The sequence below is a fragment of the Schistocerca serialis genome, chromosome 6 (assembly GCF_023864345.2).
Source record: "Schistocerca serialis cubense isolate TAMUIC-IGC-003099 chromosome 6, iqSchSeri2.2, whole genome shotgun sequence".
Lineage (NCBI taxonomy): Eukaryota > Metazoa > Arthropoda > Insecta > Orthoptera > Acrididae > Schistocerca > Schistocerca serialis.
This window is the reverse complement of record NC_064643.1, coordinates 190,160,824-190,186,807: the sequence shown is the minus strand read 5'-3', so window position 1 is coordinate 190,186,807 and position 25,984 is coordinate 190,160,824. Positions and strand designations below refer to the sequence as shown.

The 25,984-nt window shown below is 43.2% G+C and overlaps 1 protein-coding gene across 1 annotated transcript in view; it reads left to right on the top strand.

The window, feature by feature from the left end:
- Positions 1-25,162, top strand: part of LOC126484223 (monocarboxylate transporter 1-like) — a 108,911-nt gene extending 83,749 nt beyond the window's left edge. The window contains exons 7-8 of the mRNA XM_050107638.1: positions 5,736-5,927; positions 24,544-25,162. Coding sequence (XP_049963595.1) covers positions 5,736-5,927; positions 24,544-24,668 — 317 coding nt within the window. The 3' untranslated portion in view covers positions 24,669-25,162. The remainder of the gene's footprint in view (positions 1-5,735; positions 5,928-24,543) is intronic.
- The last annotated feature ends 822 nt before the right edge of the window (positions 25,163-25,984 follow it).

Here is a 25,984-nt window from a genome sequence, read left to right as displayed (position 1 = left end):
CATAAGCTTGAACGTGATCCGAAGTAGCAGAGGGGTTTTTGGTTTTTCAGCCATCTTATTTCACAGAGGGGTGCAACATTGACACATGTTTAAATAAAACGGCAAAATGTCTAAGACACTACAGTTCGGCAAAAGTCTCGGTGCCACTCAAGCACTTTTGTTATTCACGTTAAAAAAGTGCTGGTCAGAGACTTCAAGCCCAGTTAACTGAGTACTGCTCCACTGATGCTCTAGCGCCTGAGGGCAGACAACACCAACGACATTTCTTAGGTGGGGTTGCCTGCCATCAGGCGCTAGAGCAGCAGTGAAGAAGCAGCACTCAGCTAAATGGATCTTGAAGTCTCTGACATGCACATTTTTCATGTGGTCAACAAACTTGCGCGGCATGCGCTGTGGGTGTCGCCGAGCTGTTTGTGGGCCTCCTCGCTGTTTCATTCACACATATGTCAATGTTGCCTCCATCCCCTTTCCCCCATGATCACTCCACAGAAGGGCGCGAAACAGGAGGGCTCAAATAGCATAAACACCCTTTGCCCCTTCGGACCACATTCAAATTCCTTCGAAGGGGTTTGGTCTGTAGTGGTTCCACCTTGTTTACCAGAGCAAAATTGCTGTCTCAGTACACTCCAGTGGGTTAAGATCACGTTCAGTGGAGTTGCAGCACCATGATGTCCTTAGAGTGGGGTTGCCACAGTGGCAGCAACGTCGAACGTTGGCAAAAGCTTCGTCCTGCTGCTCGTCGCTCTACGAACTGTCGTTTTCGACCGCAGAATGTGTGGGAATGACTGCCCTAAGCGAAGGAGTTGTTTGATTGACGCTCTTTATAGGTCCACCTGAAGATATTTTACGTCGATCCTGAGCGACTGTGTATCTGAAATGATTTCAACGGCCACCCACAGAAGAACTGCGTGATTTGAATGTTGGTGTCGCGGTTCTGACCTACGTCGCAGAGGCGTCGAAGGAAGGGGTGCAATGTGGATAAGAGGGGGTGCGACGACCTTCCCATCATGTGACACGTCGACGGTGGAAGTGAGCAGAATTGTGATGAAATTTGGTGCCATTGTGATGTCATGAACCAACCTTACACCCCTCATGAACTTTTTTTTTTCGTGTGTCAACACCTTTCGGTGTAAAGCATCGTCGAACCCAAAGTGATGTCGCAGGGCGCCACTCTTCTACTCTTCTGTACTAATACAGAGGAAGGTAGTGTCACAAATTTATTCGTCGAAAAAGGTGACTACTGAGTTTCGAAAATGTGACATTTTATTTTGCTTCGTGTATGTGTTTCTCCAAGAGAAAAGTGTGGTGAGATATAAGAAGTAAGCAAATACGTTCCATAATTCACTGTACGTGTCCATATTAAACACCTATCTGTTTATTCGTATTCACAATTAAAAAATTACATTACGTACTAGAGGTGCAGTTCTTTTGAAGGAATTGGAGAGCGACGTGGCAAAATTTCCAATCGGTGTAATGAATGACAGTTTCTTGAAAATGTGGATACATGTGAAGTCTGTAAAAAAGAGAATCCAGTTGGATCTGATTACTAGATTAGAGGTGAACATCTACAGCGCGGCCGCGCGAAGAGGCCGCGCGGTTAGAGGCGCCATGTCATGGATTGCGCGGTCCTTCCCGCCGAGGTTGGAGTCCTCCCTCGGACATGGGTGTGTGTGTTGTCCTTATTGTAAGGCAGTTTAAGTAGTGTCTAAGTCTAGCGAGCGATGACCTCAGCTGTTTGATCCCTTAGGAATTCGCACATATTTTCTTCTGCGCGCCACATCATCTACGTACTTAATACTAAATCCAAGCAAGGGCCTGAAATGTTGCGGTCACTTAAAAATATTGACAGAAAGGACTAACGGAGGGCTTACGTTTCTTGGAATTGGTTGGGGAAAGTGCAGTGTTTCTGTAAAGGAAATAGTATGCAAGACGCTAGTCAAATCAACTCTGGAGTGTTGTTCCAGTATATGGGGGGCCTCATGAAGCAGGCAAGAACACAGACATGATGCGAATTCAGAGACTCGCTGATAGGGTCCTAATGGTGGTTACAGCCATTCGCAACTGTAACAAAAGTACTCAGAGAAGCTAAATAGAAATCTCTGTAAGATAAATGATGTAGTTCTCTTCGTGTATGTCACGTAGCTATCAGCAGAATAATTATGGCGCGGAATTGGAGCAAATAGACTATCATTTTTGCCTCTCTCAATTATCGAATAGATTATGAAAGAAAAGTCACAGTACTGGTACGATGTACTGTCCACCATTCTCTGTACAATAACTGGCGGAATATACTGGGTACAGCCTGTAAAAGTGCAGATTTTTTTCTTGTACTGATGACTGAGATCATTGTACCGAACAACAATATATCAGTATTCACTTCATTTGCAGATTAATATTTGTAGCTATCAGGAGTGATATTCTTTTAGGTTGGTTAGTACCTCAAAGTATATGTGGCAGGAACAAGACATTAATGCATATCTTCTTTTGAGCAGCAGGTCAGGTGTTGAAGTGTGGACGCGTGGACGCAAACCGGTTAGCCTATTCTGACAGGTATAGACCACTTAGCGGTGCAGTTACGACCGTGCAGAGGACATGAGGTAGTAAATTATATTATGCGTTTGCGGAAAGACTGTTTGACGCAGACAAAATAGAACCAACGCACTGATGTGTCTACATAAAGGTACCACATCTATCAATACACTCATGTTCAGAAAAAAACAGAACACCTTCACTGACTAGAGACAGTACGTTCATATTCATAGGACATGTACATAAATATAGTCCAGAGAAATAATTAGCATTTGAACGATGACAGCTCACGTGTTCAGGATCAACATCGATACTGCGGCGCAACACCATCGACCGATAAAGTGTGCCCGCGGCTCTCGTTGTCGCTTTAAACCTAAGATAAGGACCAGTGTGACTGGAGCAGACTTGCAGGCTGCGACGCCGTATGCGCGAACCGTAACGTCAAGTCAGTGAGTCTGAGAGAGGCCGCCTTGTAATTTAATGGTTGTTCCTTGCTACTGTAGTGTTATGTTGAAGCTATGAGAAAGGAGGACAGGCGCTCCAAGGCGCGGAAGCAGAGATGATACTGAGGGCAGACGAAACTAGGTGAGATATTGTTACATGAAGTAAACGGTAAGGGGAGAGCCTTGTGAAAATGCAGACGCCCCCAGACGCGGTCCCAGGGTGCTAGTTACTCTTCAAGGGATTAACATGTAACTTCATACGTCGTCTAGACGCTGTGGTAGGTTGCCACCATAGAACTTTGTAACCAACAGGCACGTACTAGCGTATAAAGCGAGCTTGATACCAGCTCTGAGAACAGCAACGTCAGCAGGCTCACAAGGGTTAGAAAGAGAGCGAAAACGCCAAAAACTGTTGACCTAGCAGTCCCTGCTCTGGGGAGCCCCAGGGGCGGGGCTAAATGACGTATAACAATAATGTTGCAAGCCTTATTTGGCAGAGCAGTTACGTTTAGCTTCCAGATGAACAATGTTGATACCAAATACGGGTGTAGTTAGTGCAACTGCATTAACATCCCCGCCGTAGGAGCAGTAGCGAGGACCTAACTAAACCGTGATTGGCAGGCACCTGCAAGGGAACTGAGGGATTTGCTGGGCGGCTTTAAGTGGGAAATAAGTTCCCTCACGTGGCTCTTTAAAACCCCTAAATTCCGCATTTTGGCGGAGTTCTTAGTCAGACGATCTGGGCGCCGAATCCGCGTCCGCCGACTCCAGCCTCGGTCCAGCTCCGCGTAGGCACGCTCTCTCACTTGGAGTGCCTCAGTGAACAGTGTCACATTCAGTATGTTTTGTTTTGCAACTAAGTTGTTGCTTTAAGATGCTGCTAGTGTTTGCTACTCTGCTTAGCATCCACTCCGGGGACTTCTGCACTGCCTTCTGTTGTAGCAGTGTTATTCATGCTCTCTCTAACCCTAGAACTAGCCTCCAGTGTATGAGTTGATCCTGTCTGGAATAAACAACTATTTCAAATTCCTGTTTGTCCAAGAGTCTCCACAACGAGTTCCCTACCAAGTCTCACCACCTACATTTCTAGTAAATGCCTGTACCAGTGTTGGCTCAGATGGAAGAAAACAATCAAATGCCTTCACTGTGAATTGTCCTTCTGCCTTGTGCTCTGCACCGCTCGGGAGTGCAGACTGACCAGTAACCCCTTTTCTCCCTCTCCCACCTATGTCAGGACACGACAGAATTATTGGCATGAAAGAATGTAATACATCCATGTGGGAAATAGCTGCTCGTGTGGGACGAAGTGTTTCAGCATTGCAAGGGATTTGTCCAGAACGGTTCACCAAAGGCCGTAGAAGACGACGGGATGGGTCACGTCGAACCACCTAGAACATCCCTAGTAAGATCAACATCTCATCCGAATGGCACTGCAGGACAGATCTGCGTCCTCCTCGGCTCTGGCGCAACGGTGAAACACTGTAATACTTCATACACTATTAGGGGTGATAGTCCGTCACCGTTAACTACGCTATGTGTAACGTGAACTTTGTCCATTTTTCCGCCTACCTTTGACGATTATCCTGAAACGTGCTGGACGGCAATGGCGTATGGAACGACGTCACTGTGGACAGGAATGGCATCAGATAGTGTCTTGGGGCGAATCCAGGTTCTGCTTGTCTCAATATGGTGGCCGCATTTTGGTTCGCCGCAGATAGGGGGAGTTGCATCACAGTGACTGCATTAGCGGAAGACATACAGCATGAACGCAAGGCCTTATAGTGTGGGGTGCTATTGTTTAGAACCACAAATCACAGATGGTTTGTGTCTAGGGCACTGTGACTAGTGTGACCTATGTGAATGAACCGTTGCCATAACCTTTCTGCACAACATCCCAGAAGTCATTTTTCAGCAAGACAATGGGCGACCACATGTTGCTGGACGAACAAGTGCATTCTTGGTGTCATAAGGTGTCAGCCTTTTGCCCTGGCCCGCCAGAACACCTGATTCGTCGCCAATCGAGAAAGTGTGGGATATGGTGAAATGACGTTTGCATCATTGTGACCCAATGCCAACCACCACAGATGAACTTTGGAACCATGTGAATGCACCATGGATGGCTATACCACAGGTCACCATTCGCACCTTATACACATCGATGCTGTCACGCGCGGAATGAGTTATCAGGGCTATGGCAGACCCTGTGCCTACTAGGCAACAGGACACACGCTAATCCGAGATGGTTGGAATACTAATCGTTTCTGCAGAACATACTAATATACATGCCATGTGAATATCAGCGTCCTATTTTCAGTCGTTCAAGGCATTCTGCTATTTCTGAAAATGAATGTATCTGCAGTTATACCAGTTACATCTTGTATGTGTGACTGTAGAATTAATTGTGATTTAGTGTCACTAGCAGCCAGAAAAGAGGTCACGTGAGTAGGTTTATAGCCCATTAAGCGCCATCTGTTATGTTACATTGATACTCAGGGAACTAACTGTTGAGACAGCCATTGCCGGCCGCTGTGACCGAGCGGTTCTAGCGCTTCAGTCTGGAACCGCGTGACCGCTACGGTCGCAGGTTCGAATCCCGCCTCGGGCATGGATGTGTGTGATGTCCTTAGGTTAGTTAGGTTTAAGAAGTTCTAAGTACTAGGTGACTGATGACCTCAGATGTTAAGTCCCATAGTGCTCAGGGCTATTTTTAGACAGCCATTCACAAGCACTAATAATTTTCATTGGGTTTAACCGTATTTCCAGCGGTGGCCATGTCTTCTGGATTGGTGGCGCTGTGCGTGTGCAGTGGCTTGTGCGGCTTCTTTCGGGGCGCCGCCGTCGTCAACATAAACCTGTGCGTCGCCGAGGTCTGCCCCGAGCACAAGCTGCCAGGCGGTGTTGGCCTCAACATGGTCATCTGCGGCATCATGCTTCTAGCAGTTGGCCCCATCATAGGTAAGCAGCTCAGTCGCTTATTACTTCGAATCAAAATTGGTCTTGCACTCATTGTATACCTCTACTCTTGTCCCAGTTAATCTATGTATGCAAAGGAGATAGTGGACTGGTGTTTGCGCCATGATGCAAAACACTTTGTTAGTTCTACTGAAATAAGTTTCAGCGAGATTTCGCTGTTATCAGGGGGATATCAATTTTGAAAGGACACATGAAATACAGCACTCCGTCTTCAGGCCACGAGTGGCCTACCAAGACCATCCGACCGCCGTGTCATCCTCAGTAGAAGATGCGGATAGGAAGGGGGGGGGGGGGGTCAGCACACCGCTCTCCCGGCCGTTAAGATGGTATTCTTGACCGAAGCCGCTACTATTAAGTCGAGTAGCTCCTCAATTGGCATCACGAGGCTGAGTGCATCCGAAAAATTGCAACAGCGCATGGCGGCCTGGATGGTCACCCATCCAAGTACCGACCATGCCCGACAGCGCTTAACTTCACTGATCTCACGGGAACCGGTATATCCACTGCAGCAACGCCGTTGGTCGCATGAAATACATATAGAACTAAAATTTAACTGACATCGTTTTCGAAGTTGTTTGTTACTAATTTCTGCATTTGAAACAGTTTGGTGACACATAAGAAAATAAACAGGAAAGGCATTTTTAATATCCCCGCCAGTGGACTATACTGATAGCGACTCGGAGGCGTGAACAGTTTAGGAGTGAAGAGCGTCACAAGAAGCGTGAAAGGTTTGTCACGTGGGCTCAGCCGCTCACAGCAACAGGCTAGGCAAGCAGCTGTAGCTGAGTCTTAAGCAGTCTGCTATATGATCTCTTTGAGATGTCGTCTAGCTCCTATTTGGAAATTGGTCTTCCTGTGGACCTGGATATTCTGGTTATCATTATTGGCATTCCTTCCGTGTTATGCTCACAACTGTCTTTCGTTGTTCTTGGATTACACGTTTATATCAGGAGCGGACACAAAAGCGCTGAAATAATTCACCAGACAATAAATGAGCAACAACTGTAAATGTGAAATAAATTTCAGTTTACATTCCTCAGTATTTGATTTCAGTTTTGAAAAAGAATTAATAATGCTTCAACAATAGTGAAATCTCTGCAAAATGGTTCAAATGGCTCTGAGCACTATGGGACTTAACGTCTGAGGTCATCAGTCCCCTAGAACTTAGAACTACTTAAACCTAACTAACCTAAGGACATCACACACATCCATGCCCGAGGCAGGATTCGAACCTGCGACCGTAGCGGTCACGCGGTTCCAGACTGAAGCGCCTAGAACTGCACGGCCACAATGGCTGGCGAAATCTCTGCAATACTTTTGTTAAGGCAACAAGTTTTTACACATAAAAGGTGAGCAACTAATCCCAGAATTCATTAAATGCACTATCAAGAGTTGAGAAATTCAAACTAGTGTTCCATATTATGCTTCGATAGACTAAAACAGAAATTCAACGGACGTGTAAAATCGGATGGTATACATTAATCAATGGACGGGTAGACGTCAATTATTCAACAAAGAATGTGTACTGAATGCGAAGTGACTGTGACGCTATAACCTTTGGCGGTGTTTTTATATTCCACATTATTTCTTACGTAGCACTCCGTTGCTTCGCATAATGACCGAAGCTGACTGAACGTATTACATCGTGGGCTACCTGATGATACAGCAAGAACTGTCCTCCTATACCACACAGATATTACAGCCACAGTGGAAATATCAACGACGCAGCAGGAAATCGGATCTATTACAACTACGATGGCCCAGTTACTTCACATCTGAACCACGGACTTGTTATGGCATATGTGAGCAGAACTGATGCAATATCAAAACAAGTACGCACCAAGCCGATGTAAATATCATTCATTTTCAGTCAAAAGTATAGCAGTCTGCTGACCATCATTCTCTTGTAGGGATCTATGTTCGTCCCACGAGTCTACTAGTCTACAGTTCCACATGGCTCAACCAGTCACCTTCTTCCGATGCTGTGGTCTTAGTGTTCTCCAACCGGGAGGCTCCCTGGAGGGCCTACTACAGCATTTGCCGTCTTCCATACTGGAGGTCGCTGGTTACCATCTGTGGTTGTGCAGCCACTCATCCGCCATCGCCAGTATGGACAAAATTCTTGCTGCTTCCGCTTCCCTAGGCAGAATCTGCTGTTACGAGCTGCCACTTACTGGCTTTCGTAACATGCTCACACAGCAGTGGAGTGTCTACTATGACGATACGAACGGGAGAACAACATAACATCCAAACCTCGAGCGGAGGCACTAGTGTGATTATACACGCCTTGGCCGCACTCACCCTGCGCTACTAACGGCCCTTAACCAGCGTGGTTGATGCAGTGCTGGATCAGCTGACTTGCCATTCCACACTGCCGCGTGGTGAGTGCCGTACGCACCTCGAGTGGACTTGCACTTTTTATGTCCAGTGGCCGCTGGCATTCTCGGACAACGACACAGTGGATGTACTTTGAGCAACAATCGAATGGTTCTCCAGTGTTGTTTCTCTGACGTCTGCTTCGACGCCTAAGAGTTTCCCAGTCACCATACCACTGCAACCCACTTCTGGGGTTGTGGTACTCTATCATCCTGACCACAACCCACCTAGACCACCATCCGCCATAGCGGTCAATCAAGCCCACCTTTATAACGCAATGAAATTTTTAACACTAATTTGAAGACACCTTGAAACAGGAACAACTGGTAGTCGTGAGCATAGTAGGAGATAACAGGGAACATTGGTGGTAGAAGGGTCTGGCTTATGTTCTCCACATGTCCACTCAAACAGCCCAACGGATGTGAAATGCTGAAAAAGTGGCTTATTTAAATGTTCACTTGCTATCCACGACACCAGACCACCCGTATACACTGAGGCGACGAAAATCATGGGATAGCAATATGCACATATACATATTGAGGTAGTTTCGCGTACACAAGGTATAAAAGGGCAGTGCGTTGGCGGAGATGTCATTTGTGCTCTGGTGATTTATATGAAAAGGTTCCAGACGTGATTATGGCCGCGCCGGCCTTGGGACCGAGCGGTTCTAGGCGCTTCAGTTTGGAACCGCGCTGCTGCTACGGTTACAGGTTCGAATCCTGCCTCGGGCATGGATGTGTGTGATGTCCTTAGGTTAGTTAGGTTCAAGTAGTTCTAAGTCTAGGAGACTGACGACCTCAGATGTTAAAGTCCCATAGTGCTCAGAACCATTTGAACCATTTGATTATGGCCGCACGACGTGAATTAACAGACTTTCAACACGTGATGGTAGTTGGAGTTAAACGCATGGTACAGTTGTAGGTAATTACTTTTGATTACATTATGGGAGTGACAGTGATCAATATGTTACAAATATTTACTATTAAAAACAGTCTTGATCACTATTTATTTAGTACGGTGACCGGTTCGATCACTACTTAGTCATCTTCAGACCAATGAGCAAGAACCTCCTTCTGCTAGAGATCACTGCTGATCACTACTGATTCTCTAGCAGATGGAGGTTGTTACTCATTGGTCTGAAGATGACAACAGTAGTGGTCGAAACCGGTCACCGTACTAAATAAATTGTGATCAAGACTGTTTTTAATAGTAAATACACTCCTGGAAATGGAAAAAAGAACACATTGATACCGGTGTGTCAGACCCACCATACTTGCTCCGGACACTGCGAGAGGGCTGTACAAGCAATGATCACACGCACGGCACAGCGGACACACCAGGAACCGCGGTGTTGGCCGTCGAATGGCGCTAGCTGCGCAGCATTTGTGCACCGCCGCCGTCAGTGTCAGCCAGTTTGCCGTGGCATACGGAGCTCCATCGCAGTCTTTAACACTGGTAGCATGCCGCGACAGCGTGGACGTGAACCGTATGTGCAGTTGACGGACTTTGAGCGAGGGCGTATAGTGGGCATGCGGGAGGCCGGGTGGACGTACCGCTGAATTGCTCAACACGTGGGGCGTGAGGTCTCCACAGTACATCGATGTTGTCGCCAGTGGTCGGCGGAAGGTGCACGTGCCCGTCGACCTGGGACCGGACCGCAGCGACGCACGGATGCACGCCAAGACCGTAGGATCCTACGCAGTGCCGTAGGGGACCGCACCGCCACTTCCCAGCAAATTAGGGACACTGTTGCTCCTGGGGTATCGGCGAGGACCATTCGCAACCGTCTCCATGAAGCTGGGCTACGGTCCCGCACACCGTTAGGCCGTCTTCCGCTCACGCCCCAACATCGTGCAGCCCGCCTCCAGTGGTGTCGCGACAGGCGTGAATGGAGGGACGAATGGAGACGTGTAGTCTTCAGCGATGAGAGTCGCTTCTGCCTTGGTGCCAACGATGGTCGTATGCCTTTTTGGCGCCGTGCAGGTGAGCGCCACAATCAGGACTGTATACGACCGAGGCACACAGGGCCAACACCCGGCATCATGGTGTGGGGAGCGATCTCCTACACTGGCCGTACACCACTGGTGATCGTCGAGGGGACACTGAATAGTGCACGGTACATCCAAACTGTCATCGAACCCATCGTTCTACCATTCCTAGACCGGCAAGGGAACTTGCTGTTCCAACAGGACAATGCACGTCCGCATTTATCCCGTGCCACCCAACGTGCTCTAGAAGGTGTAAGTCAACTACCCTGGCCAGCAAGATCTCCGGATCTGTCCCCCATTGAGCATGTTTGGGACTGGATGAAGCGTCGTCTCACGCGGTCTGCACGTCCAGCACGAACGCTGGTCCAACTGAGGCGCCAGGTGGAAATGGCATGGCAAGCCGTTCCACAGGACTACATCCAGCATCTCTACGATCGTCTCCATGGGAGAATAGCAGCCTGCATTGCTGCGAAAGGTGGATATACACTGTACTAGTGCCGACATTGTGCATGCTCTGTTGCCTGTGTCTATGTGCCTGTGGTTCTGTCAGTGTGATCATGTGATGTATCTGACCCCAGGAATGTGTCAATAAAGTTTCCCCTTCCTGGGACAATGAATTCACGGTGTTCTTATTTCAATTTCCAGGAGTGTAGTTGTAGGTAACTCAATATGTCGAATTCCACAGTGTCAAGAGCCTGACGAGAATACAAATTTCAGGCATCACCTCTCATTACGGACAACGCAGTGGCCGACGGCCTTCACTTGACAATCGGGACCAGAGGCGTTTGCGTATAGTTGTCAGTGCTAACAGACAAGCAACGCTGTATTAATAAATCCAGAAGGCAATGTGGGACGTACGACGAATGTATTTGTATCCCCTGGGACAGTGCAGTGAAATCTGGAGTCAGTCGCCTATGGCAGCAGACGACTTCGCCTGCAGCGCCTGGCCTGGGCTGCATGGACCGATCACATGAGTACAGGTTTCAGTCGGTAAGAGCTGATGAAAGCATTCGTTGTCTAGGCGTAGCGTCTTTGGGTAGTAATCAAAAAACGATCTCGGTACTTCATTCGAAAGTGGTAGGGAAGTTAGAAACTCTCAAAAGGAAAATGCAAAGGCCCAATCTAGATATAGTGGGGATCAATGAAGTGAAATGGAAAGAAGACAAGAATTTCTGGTCAGATGAGTATAGGGTAATATCAACAGCAGCAGAATATTTTAAAACGGGTGCAGGATTCGTTACGAATAGGAAGGTAGGGCAGAAGTGTTTTACTGTGAACAGTTCAGTGATAAAGTTGTTCTCATCAGAAACGACAGCAAACCAATACCAACAACGATAGTTCAGGTATACATAGCGACATTACAAGCTGAAGATGAAGAGACAGAGATAGTACATGAGCATAGTGAAGGTGAAATTCAGTACAAAAGAGGGGACGAAAATCTAATAGTTATTGGGGAGGGGGGGCTGGAATGCGCTTGTAAGAGAAGGAGTAGAAGAAAGGATTACGCCAGAATATGGGCTTGGCAGAATGAATGAGAGAGGAGAAAGACTAATTGAGTTCTGCAGTAAATTTCAACTATTAATAGCGAATACTGTGTTCAAGAGGAGGAGGTATACTTGGAAAAGACCGGGACATACAGGAAGATTTTATTTAGATTACTTCATGATCAGATACTGGATTGTAAGGTGCACCAAGGAGCAGATGTAGACACAGACAGACTGATGAAGAGTGGGCTGAAGTTTAAGAGATTGATCAGGAAGAATCAATATGCAAAAAAATGGGATACAGAAGTACTAAGGAATGACGAGATACGCAAGAAGTTATCTACGGCTATAGATACTGCAGTAAATAATAGCTCAGTAGGCAGTACAGTTGAAGAGAAAGGACAATCTCTAAAAGGGCAATCACAGAGGCTGAAAACAAAGACATAAGTACAATAAGTTAAATGCGAAGAAATAAAGTGTAACACAAGAAATACTTCATGTGATCGATGGAAGGAGGAAGTACAGAAATGTCCGGCGAAATTCTGGAATACAGTACACAAATCGCTGAGGAATGAAATAAATAGGAATCACAGGGAAGCTAAGACGAAATGGCTGCATGAAAAATGTGAAGAAATGGAAAAAGAATTGATTGTCGGAGGGACTAACTCAGTATATAGGAAAGTCACAGCAACCTTCGATGAAATTAAAAGCAAGCGTAGTTACATAAAGCGTGCAATGGGATTCCACTGTTAAATACAGAGGAGAGAGTGCATAGGTGGAAAAAGTACATTGAAGGCCTCAGTGAGGAGAAAGATTTGACAGAAGAAGAAACAGGGGTCGAAATTGAACAGATATGGGATCCAGTAATAGAATTAGAATTTAAAAGAGCTTTATAAGACTTAAGGTCAAATAAGGCAAAAGGGATAGATAACGTTCATTCAGAATTCCAAAAATCATTGGGGGAAATGGCAACAAAACGATTATTCATTCCGGTGTTTATATTTGTGAGTCTGGCGATGTACTATCTAACTTCCGGAAAAATATCATTCACACAACTTTGAAGATTGCAAGAGCTGACAAGTGCGAGAATTATCGCACACTCAGCTTGACAGGTTGCTGACAAGAATAACGTACAGAAGAATGGAAAAGAAAATTGAGAATGCGTTAGATGATGATCGGGTAAAGGTACCAGAGAGGCAGTTCTGATGTTGCGGTTGATAGGGGAAAGCTGTAGGGAAAGACATGTAATATACAATATGTACAAGAACCAAGAGGCAACAATAAGACTAGGATACCAAGAAAGAAGTGATCGACAGGGATTTGGTCTGTTTGATCTATACATAGAAAAAAATGATTGAAATAAAATAACGGTTCAACAAAGGAATTAAAATTCAAGGTGAAAGGATATCAATGATAACTCGCTGATGGCATTGCTATTTTCAGTGAAGATAAGGAATTGCAGCATCTGCTGAATGGAATGAACATTCTTATGACTAAGGAATGTGGATTAAGAGTAAATCGAAGAAAGACGAAAGTAATGAGAAGTAGCAGAAACGAGAACAGCGAGAAACTTAATATCAGCATTGATGGTCACGATATAGATGAGGTTAGGGAATTCCACTACCTAGCGAGCAAAATAACCAATAACAGATGGAGCAAGGAGGACATATCAAAAGCAGACTAGCACTGCCAAAAAGGACATTCCTGGCCAGGAGAAGTCTATTAGTGTCAATCATAGTGCTTAATTTGAAGAAGAAAAATTTCTGATAACATACGTTTGGAGTACGGCACTGTATCTTAGTGAAACATGGACTGTGGGAAAACCGGAATACAACAGAATCGAAGCATTTGAGATGTGGTGCTACAAACGAATGTTGATAATTAGGAGGACTGCAAGGTTAGGAGTGAGGAGGTTCTGTGCAAAAGAGGAAAGGAATATACAGAAAACACTGACAAAAAGAAGGAACATTTTGACATCAGGGAATAACTTCCATGGTACTAGAGGGAGCTGTAGGGGGCAAAAACTGTAGGGTAGGACATAGATTAGAATACATCCAGCATATAATTGAGGTCATAGGTTGCAAGTGCTACTCTGAGATGAAGAGATTTGCACAGGAGAGGAATTCGTGATGGGCCGTATCAAACCAGTCATAAGACTGATCTGATGACTCTAAAAAAAAAAAAAAAATTATAGCGTGAGCACTACGGAACAAATATACGCACCAGCTATTTTCAAACTTTTGACAGTTGGAGGCTTGAGCTGTGGCAGGTGGAGGCCACACCCCTCTAACATCACAATCCAACATGGCCACAGCCACACATCTATAACATGACAATTCACACACACCATTATCTCTGTGTGTGTGTGTGTGTGTGTATGTGTATGTGTGTGTGTGTGTGTGTGTGTGTGTGTGTGTGTGTGTGTGTGTGTTTGCGTGTGTGTGAGTGAGTTGATGGGTTTTTGTGTGTGGGTGAGAAATGACAGTGTTGTACTTCATGTAAACATTATACTTTGTATGTTGCTAACGTATTCTTGAAGACATGCTCCTCCATCCAGTAACGTCATTAACGTTCCAAGAAGGCACACTTAGTTCGTTTTAGTGGTGGCAGCTATTACTACGAAATAGCAAACTGCATACCAGTACTTTTCAGGGCATTAAAATGATACAATTTATCATACTGAAGCTCTGAGCAGACGTCTTGACTTGTGCGCAAAAGTATCCAAATGAGCTCATTGTTGAATGTTTGTAAGTTTTTGTATTTAAAATTACCTAATGGATATGAAGTGCAGTACTTCTACGATTAAAGTACCTTGGTAACACACATACATATACATACACACACGCACAGACACACTCACTCTCCCCCTTCCTCTCCCTCTGTCTGTCTCTCTCTCTCTCTCTCTCTCTCTCTTTCTCTCTGCCTTTCACACACACACACACACACACACACACACACACACACACACACAAACACACTTGAAAAAAATACGTAGCCTTCCACTGAATTGTGTAGAAGGCACCACATTACAAAAAACTGGTAAGGTCAAATACTGTTCCATCTATCCAGTAAATGCCCATCTCACATCTGCAAATTTCGTTGGAGGCTACATAGCATTCACTGTGACATAAGAGAACGAGTATAAATGGTACTCACCATAAATAGTTAAAAACCAACATTCGCTTTTGCATTGTAAGTAAAGAATTACAAAAACATTGTTAGTAAAAATTTGTTTTACTTTAACTACCATTCCTCAAAAATTGAAACTGCGAAATAAACTCAACTGCTGTTTAATGTTCAGTAACTTGTCATTGCCAACAGCATTTATGTTTTGATGATTGTACCATGTATAGTGCAAGGAACAACAGTCCCTCAAATTGATTACTTTCCACATATACGTGGTTGTGGGACGATTGTCAAGTGTCAGAACGTCCTTTGTACATCCAAAGTGTCTGCAAGAATACAATACTACAAAAATACAATTTTTGCATCAAGTACAAAACAGTCATTTCCCATATATATACAAAAACTCATCACACACACACACACACACACACACACACACGCACACACACACACACATCCGTGAAATAGGTGCATAAAGTATGATTGAGAACTCTAAAGTGCCTTATTGCTATTTCTGCGCTTATAGAATTACAAATAACATACTTCTCAGACAGTTAGCATTTCAAGTTTGACATAAAAGGGTAATGTACTAAACCTAATCTGTCCAGGTTTATAACTGCAGAAAATATACGTCAGCTTACGTATAACGCAAAGCAAGCGAACACATCAACCAACACAGTCTAAAAACTGCCAGGTTCTGGAAGAATGTAATTAATTACATTATTTGGGCCCACTTTGGTGCAAGTCACATGATACACCCTCAGATCAAATATTTTCGTATCTGGAATGTTCCATGATGCTTTTCAAATGTTACAATAGTAACATATCTAAAATACATAATGATTGTTGTCACTTCCAGCTGTAGAAATGTTACTAGTGGTTTGTAGTATGTACTGACGTCGTCCGTGGTTTTTACAAGTTTTTCGTTAATCCTTCATCTCCACAAGCACCATTTTAGGTGGGACTAAGATGATGCATCTGCTTTACGTTACAAAATATGATCCATGTTATTTATAGCATAATAATGCTTTTTACATGGTATAACCAAGGTTATGTACAATAACAGCTTTCGACGAAGACAGGAATATTTAGTAACCCAACTATGGGGACAAAGTACTTTGAAACGTTTACAGACTGTATTTCTTAAAGTAAAGAACTAAGTAATACCAAAGCCGAATCAAAATACGTTCTATAAAACACACACTCACAGACAACATAGCCAAGTGAAAGAACAGGAACTGCGGGGACACCATTGTAGGAAGGAAGGAAGAAAGGGTTTTGACGAGATTTTGTTTATGTGTCACTTTAAACTGTTAATTCGGTAATACCCAAAAAGAACTTCTGCTGTATTTACGTATTTCAAAACATGGCCAAACACAGTGCTAGAAGAAGACAGAGATGACGCATAGATGATGGTGCATACAGACAGAGATGGAGGTCGATATCCCAAAAATAAACACTTTACCATCAAACAAAAATATTGTTTATCAAGTATAAAACACTTTCAGGTTGCTTATCATAACATGCAAGTTCCCTTACTGATATGAAAATTCTAACTTTGCACTAAACCATAATGGTGTCCAATTTTGAACATACTGTGAACAGCAACTGTGAGTACCTCCATGCGATAAAATAAACAGCTAGCCAGGGCCAGAAGTTTATTTACTTAAACTTGACCTAGCTTTCGATAATAACATGAGTATCTTCTTCAAGAGTACAGGATTCTACCTAAAACATTTATCACAAAACCAAACAAGAATTTCTAGAACTCAGTTATGATGTAAAATAACTAAAATCGCCAACTGGAAAATGAAACCGTTACTTAGATTGGTTAAAATAAAACATGTTACATGAAGCATGAGCTAACCAGCTCAAGTTACATACCGTGACTGAAATCAAAATAACCTTTGAAACTGTGTACTTGGGATATTAGGTATGGCAGTTGAACAGAGGCAAAAGTCGAACTGTACATGTAGCTTCAGATACAATGCGCAGATTAACTACTGTGGATTGTGCCACGTGCCACATGTCGTCAGCTGATGTTGCAATGAAAAGCTCACTTATGTACAATCTATTTTTTTGGCACTGACCTGCCATCATACAAACAAATAGTAAAATATTTCGCTATCAGAGTAAAACAGTGTAACAGTGCTGTTGCAGTGCCAGGCAGTTAAAATCTCAGAAATGTCAAGAAATCCCAAAGTGCACTAGCTGCTACATTTTCTCACAGTACACACGTGTTTAAATCTTCATTACGTGAAATAATACATTACCTGCTTCTCTAATGAAGAAATGGTAGGAGAAATTAAAACTCTGAATAAAACATAGTAAAAAAAATACATAGGCGTGCAGCTCTTTAAAAGTACATAGCAGTGCCCTATTTTAATAAACAAAGCTATCAAAGAGTTAGCCCATCTAGTGAGCTAATGAAAATATTACGTCACTTTGTGTGAGGATAGTAACGCATTCTGACAGGAAGTTCTGTTGACAACAATTTACCCTGGCAATATATTTATGCAGTCATTACTACTGGCTTGAAACGTTTAAAGAAACCTTTTTTTCCTCACTTGAACTACTCATTTAAAAACAGGCCATTGATGTTCATTGTGTGTCTAAAAATCTCTAGTACCTCTACAGCATATAATCACCACTATTTCTTTGCTTTTTGGGCGATTTCTATTTCTTTGGTTCTTTTCAGATTATGAACTGACATTAGCAAGTGGCCTGTGAATGTAGCATTATGCACAGTAGTATCTTTTCACCTAAACGATGTCCTTTATACCCAGTATTTAATGCCCTTTCAGTTTCACCGTTGTAAAATATTGAAAATCCGTTGCATGTGATCTTATTAACACCGCAACTTCATTAACGGTCATTTGTGGCTTTAATACTATGAATTAAATTTTTCTTTGGACAATTGTCGGTGGAGAATACTACTTTGCAACCATATATTTTAACAAACAATCGTTTACTCGTACGTGATATATCGCCTGTAAAAGGCATTGAAGTGTACCTTTCTTTTCCACTATTCCTGGTTTTAAAGTCTAAGGTGGTGCCTCCATTTCTTGTTTCCTTCTCAAAAATTTTGTTTACTGTAGACTGTCTTTATCCATTAATATGGGCTACAGTTTTCATTAAATACACCTCTTTCTCTATTTTTATCTTGAGTTAAAGGTGCTACTACTGTACAATGCATGGTTGATAGATAAAAGCCATATTTTGGCATTGAGGGTGCATTAAGTCAAACGGTAAAGTATAATCTGTGTAAGTTGCAGTACGAAAAAAAATCAAAACTTATTATGCCACCTGTAATCACGACTTTCTATATAAAAAGCTTAGTTCCTGCTTTTATTTTGTATCTGAATCGTTAATTTAATTTTTTCATGAAGACTGTCAAATATCTTCAACAGCTGATCAGTTTCATCTATTGTCCCATTAAAAACGATCGAAGTTTAAGAGAGGCTCTGCTAAGACGTGTATTTATGGTTACCTGAGGTTGTAGAATATAATTCAGTTCAGAATGCTTATTTGTTAGTGTCAGCCACCACTGCTTTGCGTGCTTAGTATTACCAGCATAACATGACAAATGTTTTCCACTTGTTTATAAAATTAATACCCTAGCATGAAGTAGTTATAATGTTGAGGTGACATTGAAGGCACAGGAACATTTGTTTCTTCACTACAAGAATGTGTGGCTCTGAGCACTATAGTACTTAACTTCTGAGGTCATCAGTCCCCTAGAACTTAGAACTACTTAAACCTAACTAACCTAAGCACATCACACACATCCATGCCCGAGGCAGGATTCGATCCTGCGACCGTAGCAGTCGCGTGGTTCCAGACTGTAGTGCCTAGAACGCTCGGCCACTTCGGCCGGCTCAAGAATGTGTATCACTACTAGTGCTCAGCATACTATTTCATCCAAGTGTCATGTATCTTCCACATTGTAATATCAGACAGTGATGGCATTTTAATTACAAGATGAAGTTAGTACCCTAGCACAGGGTCACTATAATTTTTGACTGACTTTGATAACAGATGAGTTTTTGGCGTGAGGATAATATTATTTTCTTTGCTGATTCTCGTCGACAAGTGCACTTCAGGCTGTAAGTTGGATCAGCCAGTAGTGGTCATGTGTGTTCTCCGATGTTATAGAACCATTTTTTAAGGATTTTGATAAACTTAATGCCTGGTACTTAGCTTGACCAAGACTCCTCGAGTAATATGTTATTTCAGTAGTGGTGTCACAGAGTGATGTACTTCGGGCAAGTGAGAGACTGTTTGTTTACCCTTAGGACAATGTATCTTTGACCTGTTGTATTGTATGCTCTGTGACTACGTAATAAAGTTTGTTAGACTGTTAATCGCTGCTCTACTGTGACTCACGACATAAAAATTTGGTGCCGAAACCCGGGATAGACTTTGCCCGAGACAATTTCCACGATTGCCGTTGTGGAACCACGAATTCTGGACGTACGTCACGCGGCAATACTACGAGGGGGTCTTACTGCAGCGATTTGTCACACCACGCAACAAGCTCTTCGACGACAACCGCCTGCATACGCAGCTAAGTTCAACTGAATTATCACGCAACATGTTTTGTAGTGCCATTTGTAAAGGCAACTGATTACATTATTGCCGCTGTGTACTGCTATTGTAGCTGTTCGATTAGCGCTTTAACGAATTATCAGATCCTACTCTACCCCTGTAGATTGTTTATGACTGGTGCTGCCATCTAGCGATCATCAATTGAATTACTTCGACTAACGATCCAAAGATAACGCCTTACTAGGACCAGCTGATCGCTAGCCGACACTGCTTTAAACCTTGGAGTAATCGGACCGAATGGACATGCCAGACCACAAATCAGACGCACAGTTACACTCTCTCAAGAGAAAACGGATGAGAGAAAGAGCAAACATTACACGACTCGTAGCGGAAGTTGCAAGGTTGTCAGACACATCGGAAATCGCGGATTATAAATATTACAATGACAGATTGGGTAGCGTTCTGAACCGCCTCGTTAAATTAGATGAGGATATTCACGAGTTGTTAGACGATGACGAATACGAAGAAGATGTTCTTAAATGCGAAGATTACAAAGACACCGCGAAACTGACAATTTCTCGATTGTCTCACGAAATAGAGAAACAGCTTGCAAAATCGGTAGCAGACATAAATATTCCCAACAAGTGACAATAAGGCAGCAGCAAGATTTTAATAAGTTTTTCAGACAATTTAGATGTGGAGGTGTTTAATTTTAAGGTCTGTTAAGCTTCCAAAGTTTGGTACAGCAGTCGATCTTTCGTTCTTAGCAAGTGCTGCTTAACGTGTAAGTTTTACAATAGTGCCAATGTGCAGTATGTGTATATCATTTTTAATCTTACAGAACAATTGATTTATAACAGTAGTGTCACATGCATTATGTTCTCAAAGCCTTATATATTTAGAGAAGTAACAGATTTTATATTAGTGAAAAGTTTGAGTTTCCGTATTTGCAGTTTTACTTGTGTATTATGATAAGCAGCCTGCATGTGTCTTGTACTCGATAAATGATAAACAGAACTTTTTTGGTGGCAGATTATTTACTTTCCAAATATTGGCCTTCCATCTCTGCCTTGTTGCACCATCACTGTTGACGATATTTCATCTCTGTCTTTTTCCAGCACTGTGCTTTTCAGTATGTAAATGTAACAGAAGTTCTCTTTGCGTATTACGAGAAAAAGCTGGATAAGTGATGTATTTCAATAACATTTCATCAAAACACCTCCTTCCTTCCTAAAGTTTTTCTCAGTTGTTTGGTTATGTTGTGTGCGAGTGTGTTTTACATTACATATTTTCATTAGATTTTGATGTTATTTAGTAGTTTATTGTAGGAAATGTTATCTGTAATCGTTTTAGAGAGCCTTGCTACCATAGTTCCATTTGGTAAATATTGCAGCCTCTGTCGATATTGTTGTTAGTAGAAGGTATGATGTGGACTATTGCTAGGTGTGTCCCAATTTTCGTTATATTCCAGAAGTACAGAATGATCCACACAGTCAAATGACTACATTGTTCTGTATCGTATAGCTGATGGTAAAACAGTTGCTTGTCTTTTACTTTTCACTTCAGAGCTTTGACATGTCTGTACAATGTTGCTTTCACGGTAGACTAGGAAATCTGGCGATGATTAACAGTTACTAAATACGTGTGGGAAGTGGATATACAAGGTGCGATTCAGAAGTTTCAAGACTGATTCATTTCTGAGTATAAGTGAGCGCGCGGACCAGTTCCGCCAGGTGGGGGAAGTAGTGGGGGTTCTCAGGGAATGAACTGATACTGCGGCGGTTGCCTCCCGAACCCAGGAGAGTGCGCATCGCTTGCAGCGTGAGTGCATGTCATTGACCTCGGTCGGAAAGTGGGAGAGGTGGAAATGGAGCAGCACTTGGAGCAGCGTTAGGCAATTAAGTTTTGCGTGTGACTGAACAAAACCGCCACGGAGACTCTCGGTATGATTGAAGAGGCCTTTAAGGAAGAATCCATGTCCCATGCAATGGTTTTCATGTAGCACAAACGTTTCAAAGATGGTCGCGGGGCTCTTGAAGACGACGACCGCTCTGGGAGGCCATCATCAAGCCGAACGGATCAAAATGTGGAGAGAGTGCGGGAACGTTTAAACAATGACCGTCGTCTTAGTGTGAGTATTCTGCTGCTTGAGGGATCGAGTTCGCCGCGTCCGAATGGCGATCAAGGGCGATTGGATTCTCCACCACGACAACGCGCCCGTTCACATGTCGCGGGCCGTCGCCGAAGTTTTGGTCATGTTCGACGTGACAACACTGCCGCAGCCACCCTACAGCCCTGACTTGACTCCAAGTGGCTTTTTCCTCTTCTCCCGAATCGAGACAGGCCTAAAAAGGAAGCGATTCGACTCCATCGACGCCATCCACCAGGCTTCGACGAGAGCCCTTGACAGCATGACCCACGAGGCCTTCCAGAAGGGCTACGAAAAGTGGAAGACGTGCTGGCAGCTCTGTGTTGATGTTCACGGTTCATATTCTGAAGAATTTTAGTCCGCTGTACTTAAATGTCCAATAAATTTCTAGGTCTAAGCCTTGAAACTTTTGAATCACACCCTGTAGTTCTCAATATTCTTTGTCTATTTCATCCTCCCCCTGTCTTTGTCCATCACCTCCTCCTCCTTCCTCACTCTGTCCATCTCCTCATCTGCTTCTCTATTTCCCCTTAACCTTCTCTCTGTCTATCTCTTCCTCTCCCTCTCTCTCCATCTCCTCGTGTCTCCTCTTCCTGTCCATTTCCTCTCCCCTCTCCGACTGCCTCCTCTTTGTCTCTAACCTTGAAACTTACTGTTATTGCAAACGAAACCTTGATTGGGAACTAAAGGCTCTTAAAATGGTAGGGGAAAATCTGTTGGGATTATTGTTATATGGGGTATGAGAGAGACGTTTCCAGCTGCTGGATTTGTGAGAACAGTAGCTTCAATGACAGTATTTCTAGAAGTATTAATCTGTGAATGGGTCGGCTTACAAAGTTTCGGTCGATTCAGATTCTGTAGTAGTATCCTAATGATAAGCTGATAAGCCATAAGTACAAGTTTCCTGTTTTCTGTTAAAACCAGCAGTGAGGGGAAAAAACTGCACATTTTTGTGCACACAGCTTTTGTTTGAAACTACGTACAAGAAGAAAGACTATCTATAGAAGAAACAGTTTTTCTAATGGTTTCAATGTCCTGCTATCGTAGTTAAGACTGACTACAGAGAAAGGAAACTACACATTTTCACAGTGCAGCACAGCTTCTTCTTTTTCACGGTTGTTTTTAACAGATAACCATAACACTGTTAGCTAAAAAACATATAAAACTTATGCACATATGAAGGCAAAGGCCCTGCCGCAGTGGTTACACCGGTTCCTGTGAGATCACCGAAGTTAAGCGCTGTCGGGCGTGGTCGGCACTTGTTGCCATTTTTTGGGGTGCACTCAGCCTCGTGATGCCACTTGAGCTACTCGACCGAATAGTAGCGGGTTCGGTCAAGAATACCATCGTAACGACCGGGAGAGCGGTGTACTGACCACACGCCCCTCCTATCCACATCCTCCACTGAGGATGACACGGCGGTCGGATGGCCCGGTAGGCCACTCGTGGCTTGAAGACGGAGTGCTTTTTTATGTACATCTGAATGTTTGTTGGGGCATCAGGTAAAAGTTGAAGTAAATGAGTCATGAACTGTTCGAGATTTTTGCTAACAAAGTGTGCGTAGCAGAGTTGTCTTCAGTGATGATTATCACCTCGAACTGAGGCGTCATGATCGGTGAAGACGTGTCTGGAGACGCTCTGGACAGCGGTGGGATACCAACCTGAATGTCGCCCGTCTTACGGCACGACTACCAGCTGTGATGGTGTGGGATGCCATTTATTTTCGTAGCAGGACTTCGTTGGTTGGCAGCCACAGCAAAGTAAAGCGGTACGTCTATGATATTCAACAGGCTGTTTCATTCTCTTTCGTGGTAAGACGTCCTGGGTTTACATTTCACCAAGATAATGCCTACCAGTACACGGCGAGAGTTTCCACTATTTGTCTCTATCTTAAATTTTCGCTGTAACATTGCAGTTTCTAACTTATCTACGATAACGTTGGAAGCTGAAGAAGTGAATTAAAATTGGTACTGTGGCTGGGACTCGAACCCTGCTCTTCTTTCTTAGTAGACAGATATGCTGACCATTACACCACCACAACATTATGGTCAACACAGCTACATGAACTACTCAAGTCAAGTACCCTCCCCAACACAAACTCCAATTCATATCTCCCCTTATATTTTCACTATTACCAGGGCTCTCCAACATTGGACAACAGCTATGTTGACCATAATGGTGTAATGGTCAGCACATAAAAAGTTGTCTTTATGCTTGTCAAACCCTACCTTAGCCAGAAAAGTCACCACGTATCCCCGTGAATGAGACCCATTGGAGCAGTCAGCTCGGGATTTTCACGATATAACGTACCAATTAGGGTTTGGTACAATAACCCTCAGGAGGACATCCAGCACTCTATCACCCAATGTCAAGGCGAATAACAGCGTAGGTAGTGGCCAGAGGTGGACGAACATGTGCTGACTTCCTCAGTTTCAGAAGCACATTCTCTTCTGTAAATCATCCATTTTTCGGAAATCATAATGATTTGTTTGCCTTTCCACATACATCACATTTACTGGTTTCCATCCCATTCGAATAATTCCTTTGTTTTTTGTCTTGGAGTATATATATATATATATATATAATTCCATTGTTTTTTTGTCTTAGAGTGTAAATCTAAACGTTATTTAGCGTATCGTGCACCAAATTTGAAGGTAATCGATCAAGAACTTTTGCACTTTTTTCCTAACAAAGTTTCCCTGTATATATATATTGTGTGTCCGTCTGTAACACGATAGCTGTTTGATGTTGTTGAATGTAAATCCTAAATCTTGACTAATCACGTTATTTGTTGTATAAACAGCACTTACTGGTCATTATTTAATTTCCTGCAGTTGAAAGTAAGATTCGTCTAATTTAATCATTCACAAAAATGACCAAAATAGGTTAGGACAAGTTACAGATCGGAATTTCTATCTGTGTTTCAGGCTACGTCCGTGACGAGACGGGAGACTACCCGTTGTGTATACACCTCCTCACCGGACTGGTGGCTTTCTGTATGCTGATGTGGCTTGCTGAGGGCATCTGGCGATGGTACCGTCAGAAGAAATGACATTTCGCCCTCCGTCAACCACCGAGTGTGAATGAAACATTCAGCGTGGAATCTCCGTTCGCATTGTGGCCACTGAAAAATCTGGCAGAGTTATTTTCCGTTGGAATCACTTTGCACAGCGAAGGCATCCGGTTGCTATTTGCTCCCATCACCATAAATGTCTCTGGATACAGTCGCTGTTTATGGTTTATGAGTACTGTTCATTCGCAAGATTTCAATTGTGTTATCACAAAGATAAGGTACGAACACTACGAACTTTGTAATGTGCATAATTGTGACGAAAGAATACCATGCACAGCTAACTGCTGGAGACAGAAAGACTGTGAAATTTCTTCAAGGTTCATTCAGTTACTATATTTTCTGTGTAGCTGAAAATGGAAAAAAAGACCTATTTCTCACATTCACACGTTATGTGAGTTTGGATAGAGAAGATAGAACTTAATTCTACGACTTACAATTTTTCTGTTAATAACTATAACGAATATATACATTTTAAGACGACATTTTGTACAAATGCATGAATATAATATGTAGAACAATTTAAAAGAAGCAACATTATTTGACAAACTGCCTATTGGCTTCTGGCTATTGGCGTCAGAAAAATCATTATATGAACGTCGGCCGAAGAACCCGAGACAGAAGCCAATAGGCAGTTTGTCAACAAGTGGCCACGAAAGCCTTAACAATTTTGTAACATTATTTGAACACACAATCTCTAATTGTCATCTAGGAGGTGACAGGATTTTCACACGAACTCCCCTCGGGTCAAACCCTTACTACCAAAAGTAATACCTTTCATAGAATAAGTATCTTACACCTACACATTTTCAGAAAATTTGTAGGAGTGTTGACGCCACAATAAGCTTGAAGTACTAGGATGAAATCAAATACAACGTATCTCATAGGTTTAGAATCAAAATTTTGATGATGGTATGGATCCTGTAAGTAGAGAACCATTTATCAAACACAAATAATTCAGACATTGGGAACTCTTGGTTTAGCAATGCGAGTAAGTCACTTGTTTATTTTTCTAAAAAAAGCCACTTCCTGCCACATAGAGGTCGGTGGCGCTAGCATGGAAAATGAAGCGCAACCGACTGTAATGTGACCACGATGAAGTTTAATGCTGTTTTCTCCTTTCCGACAACTTTTTTACGGAGATGTGGCGAAGTCAGTGGGTATAATGAAGTTGAAGTACAGCGAAACTGAGTGATATTTGACACACGAATTATGTCGTTTAAACTTTAGCACAGTAATTAGCAAAGTATAAGCGAAACCGGGTGATATTTGATACAAAAACTGCGTGAGTTAAGCCC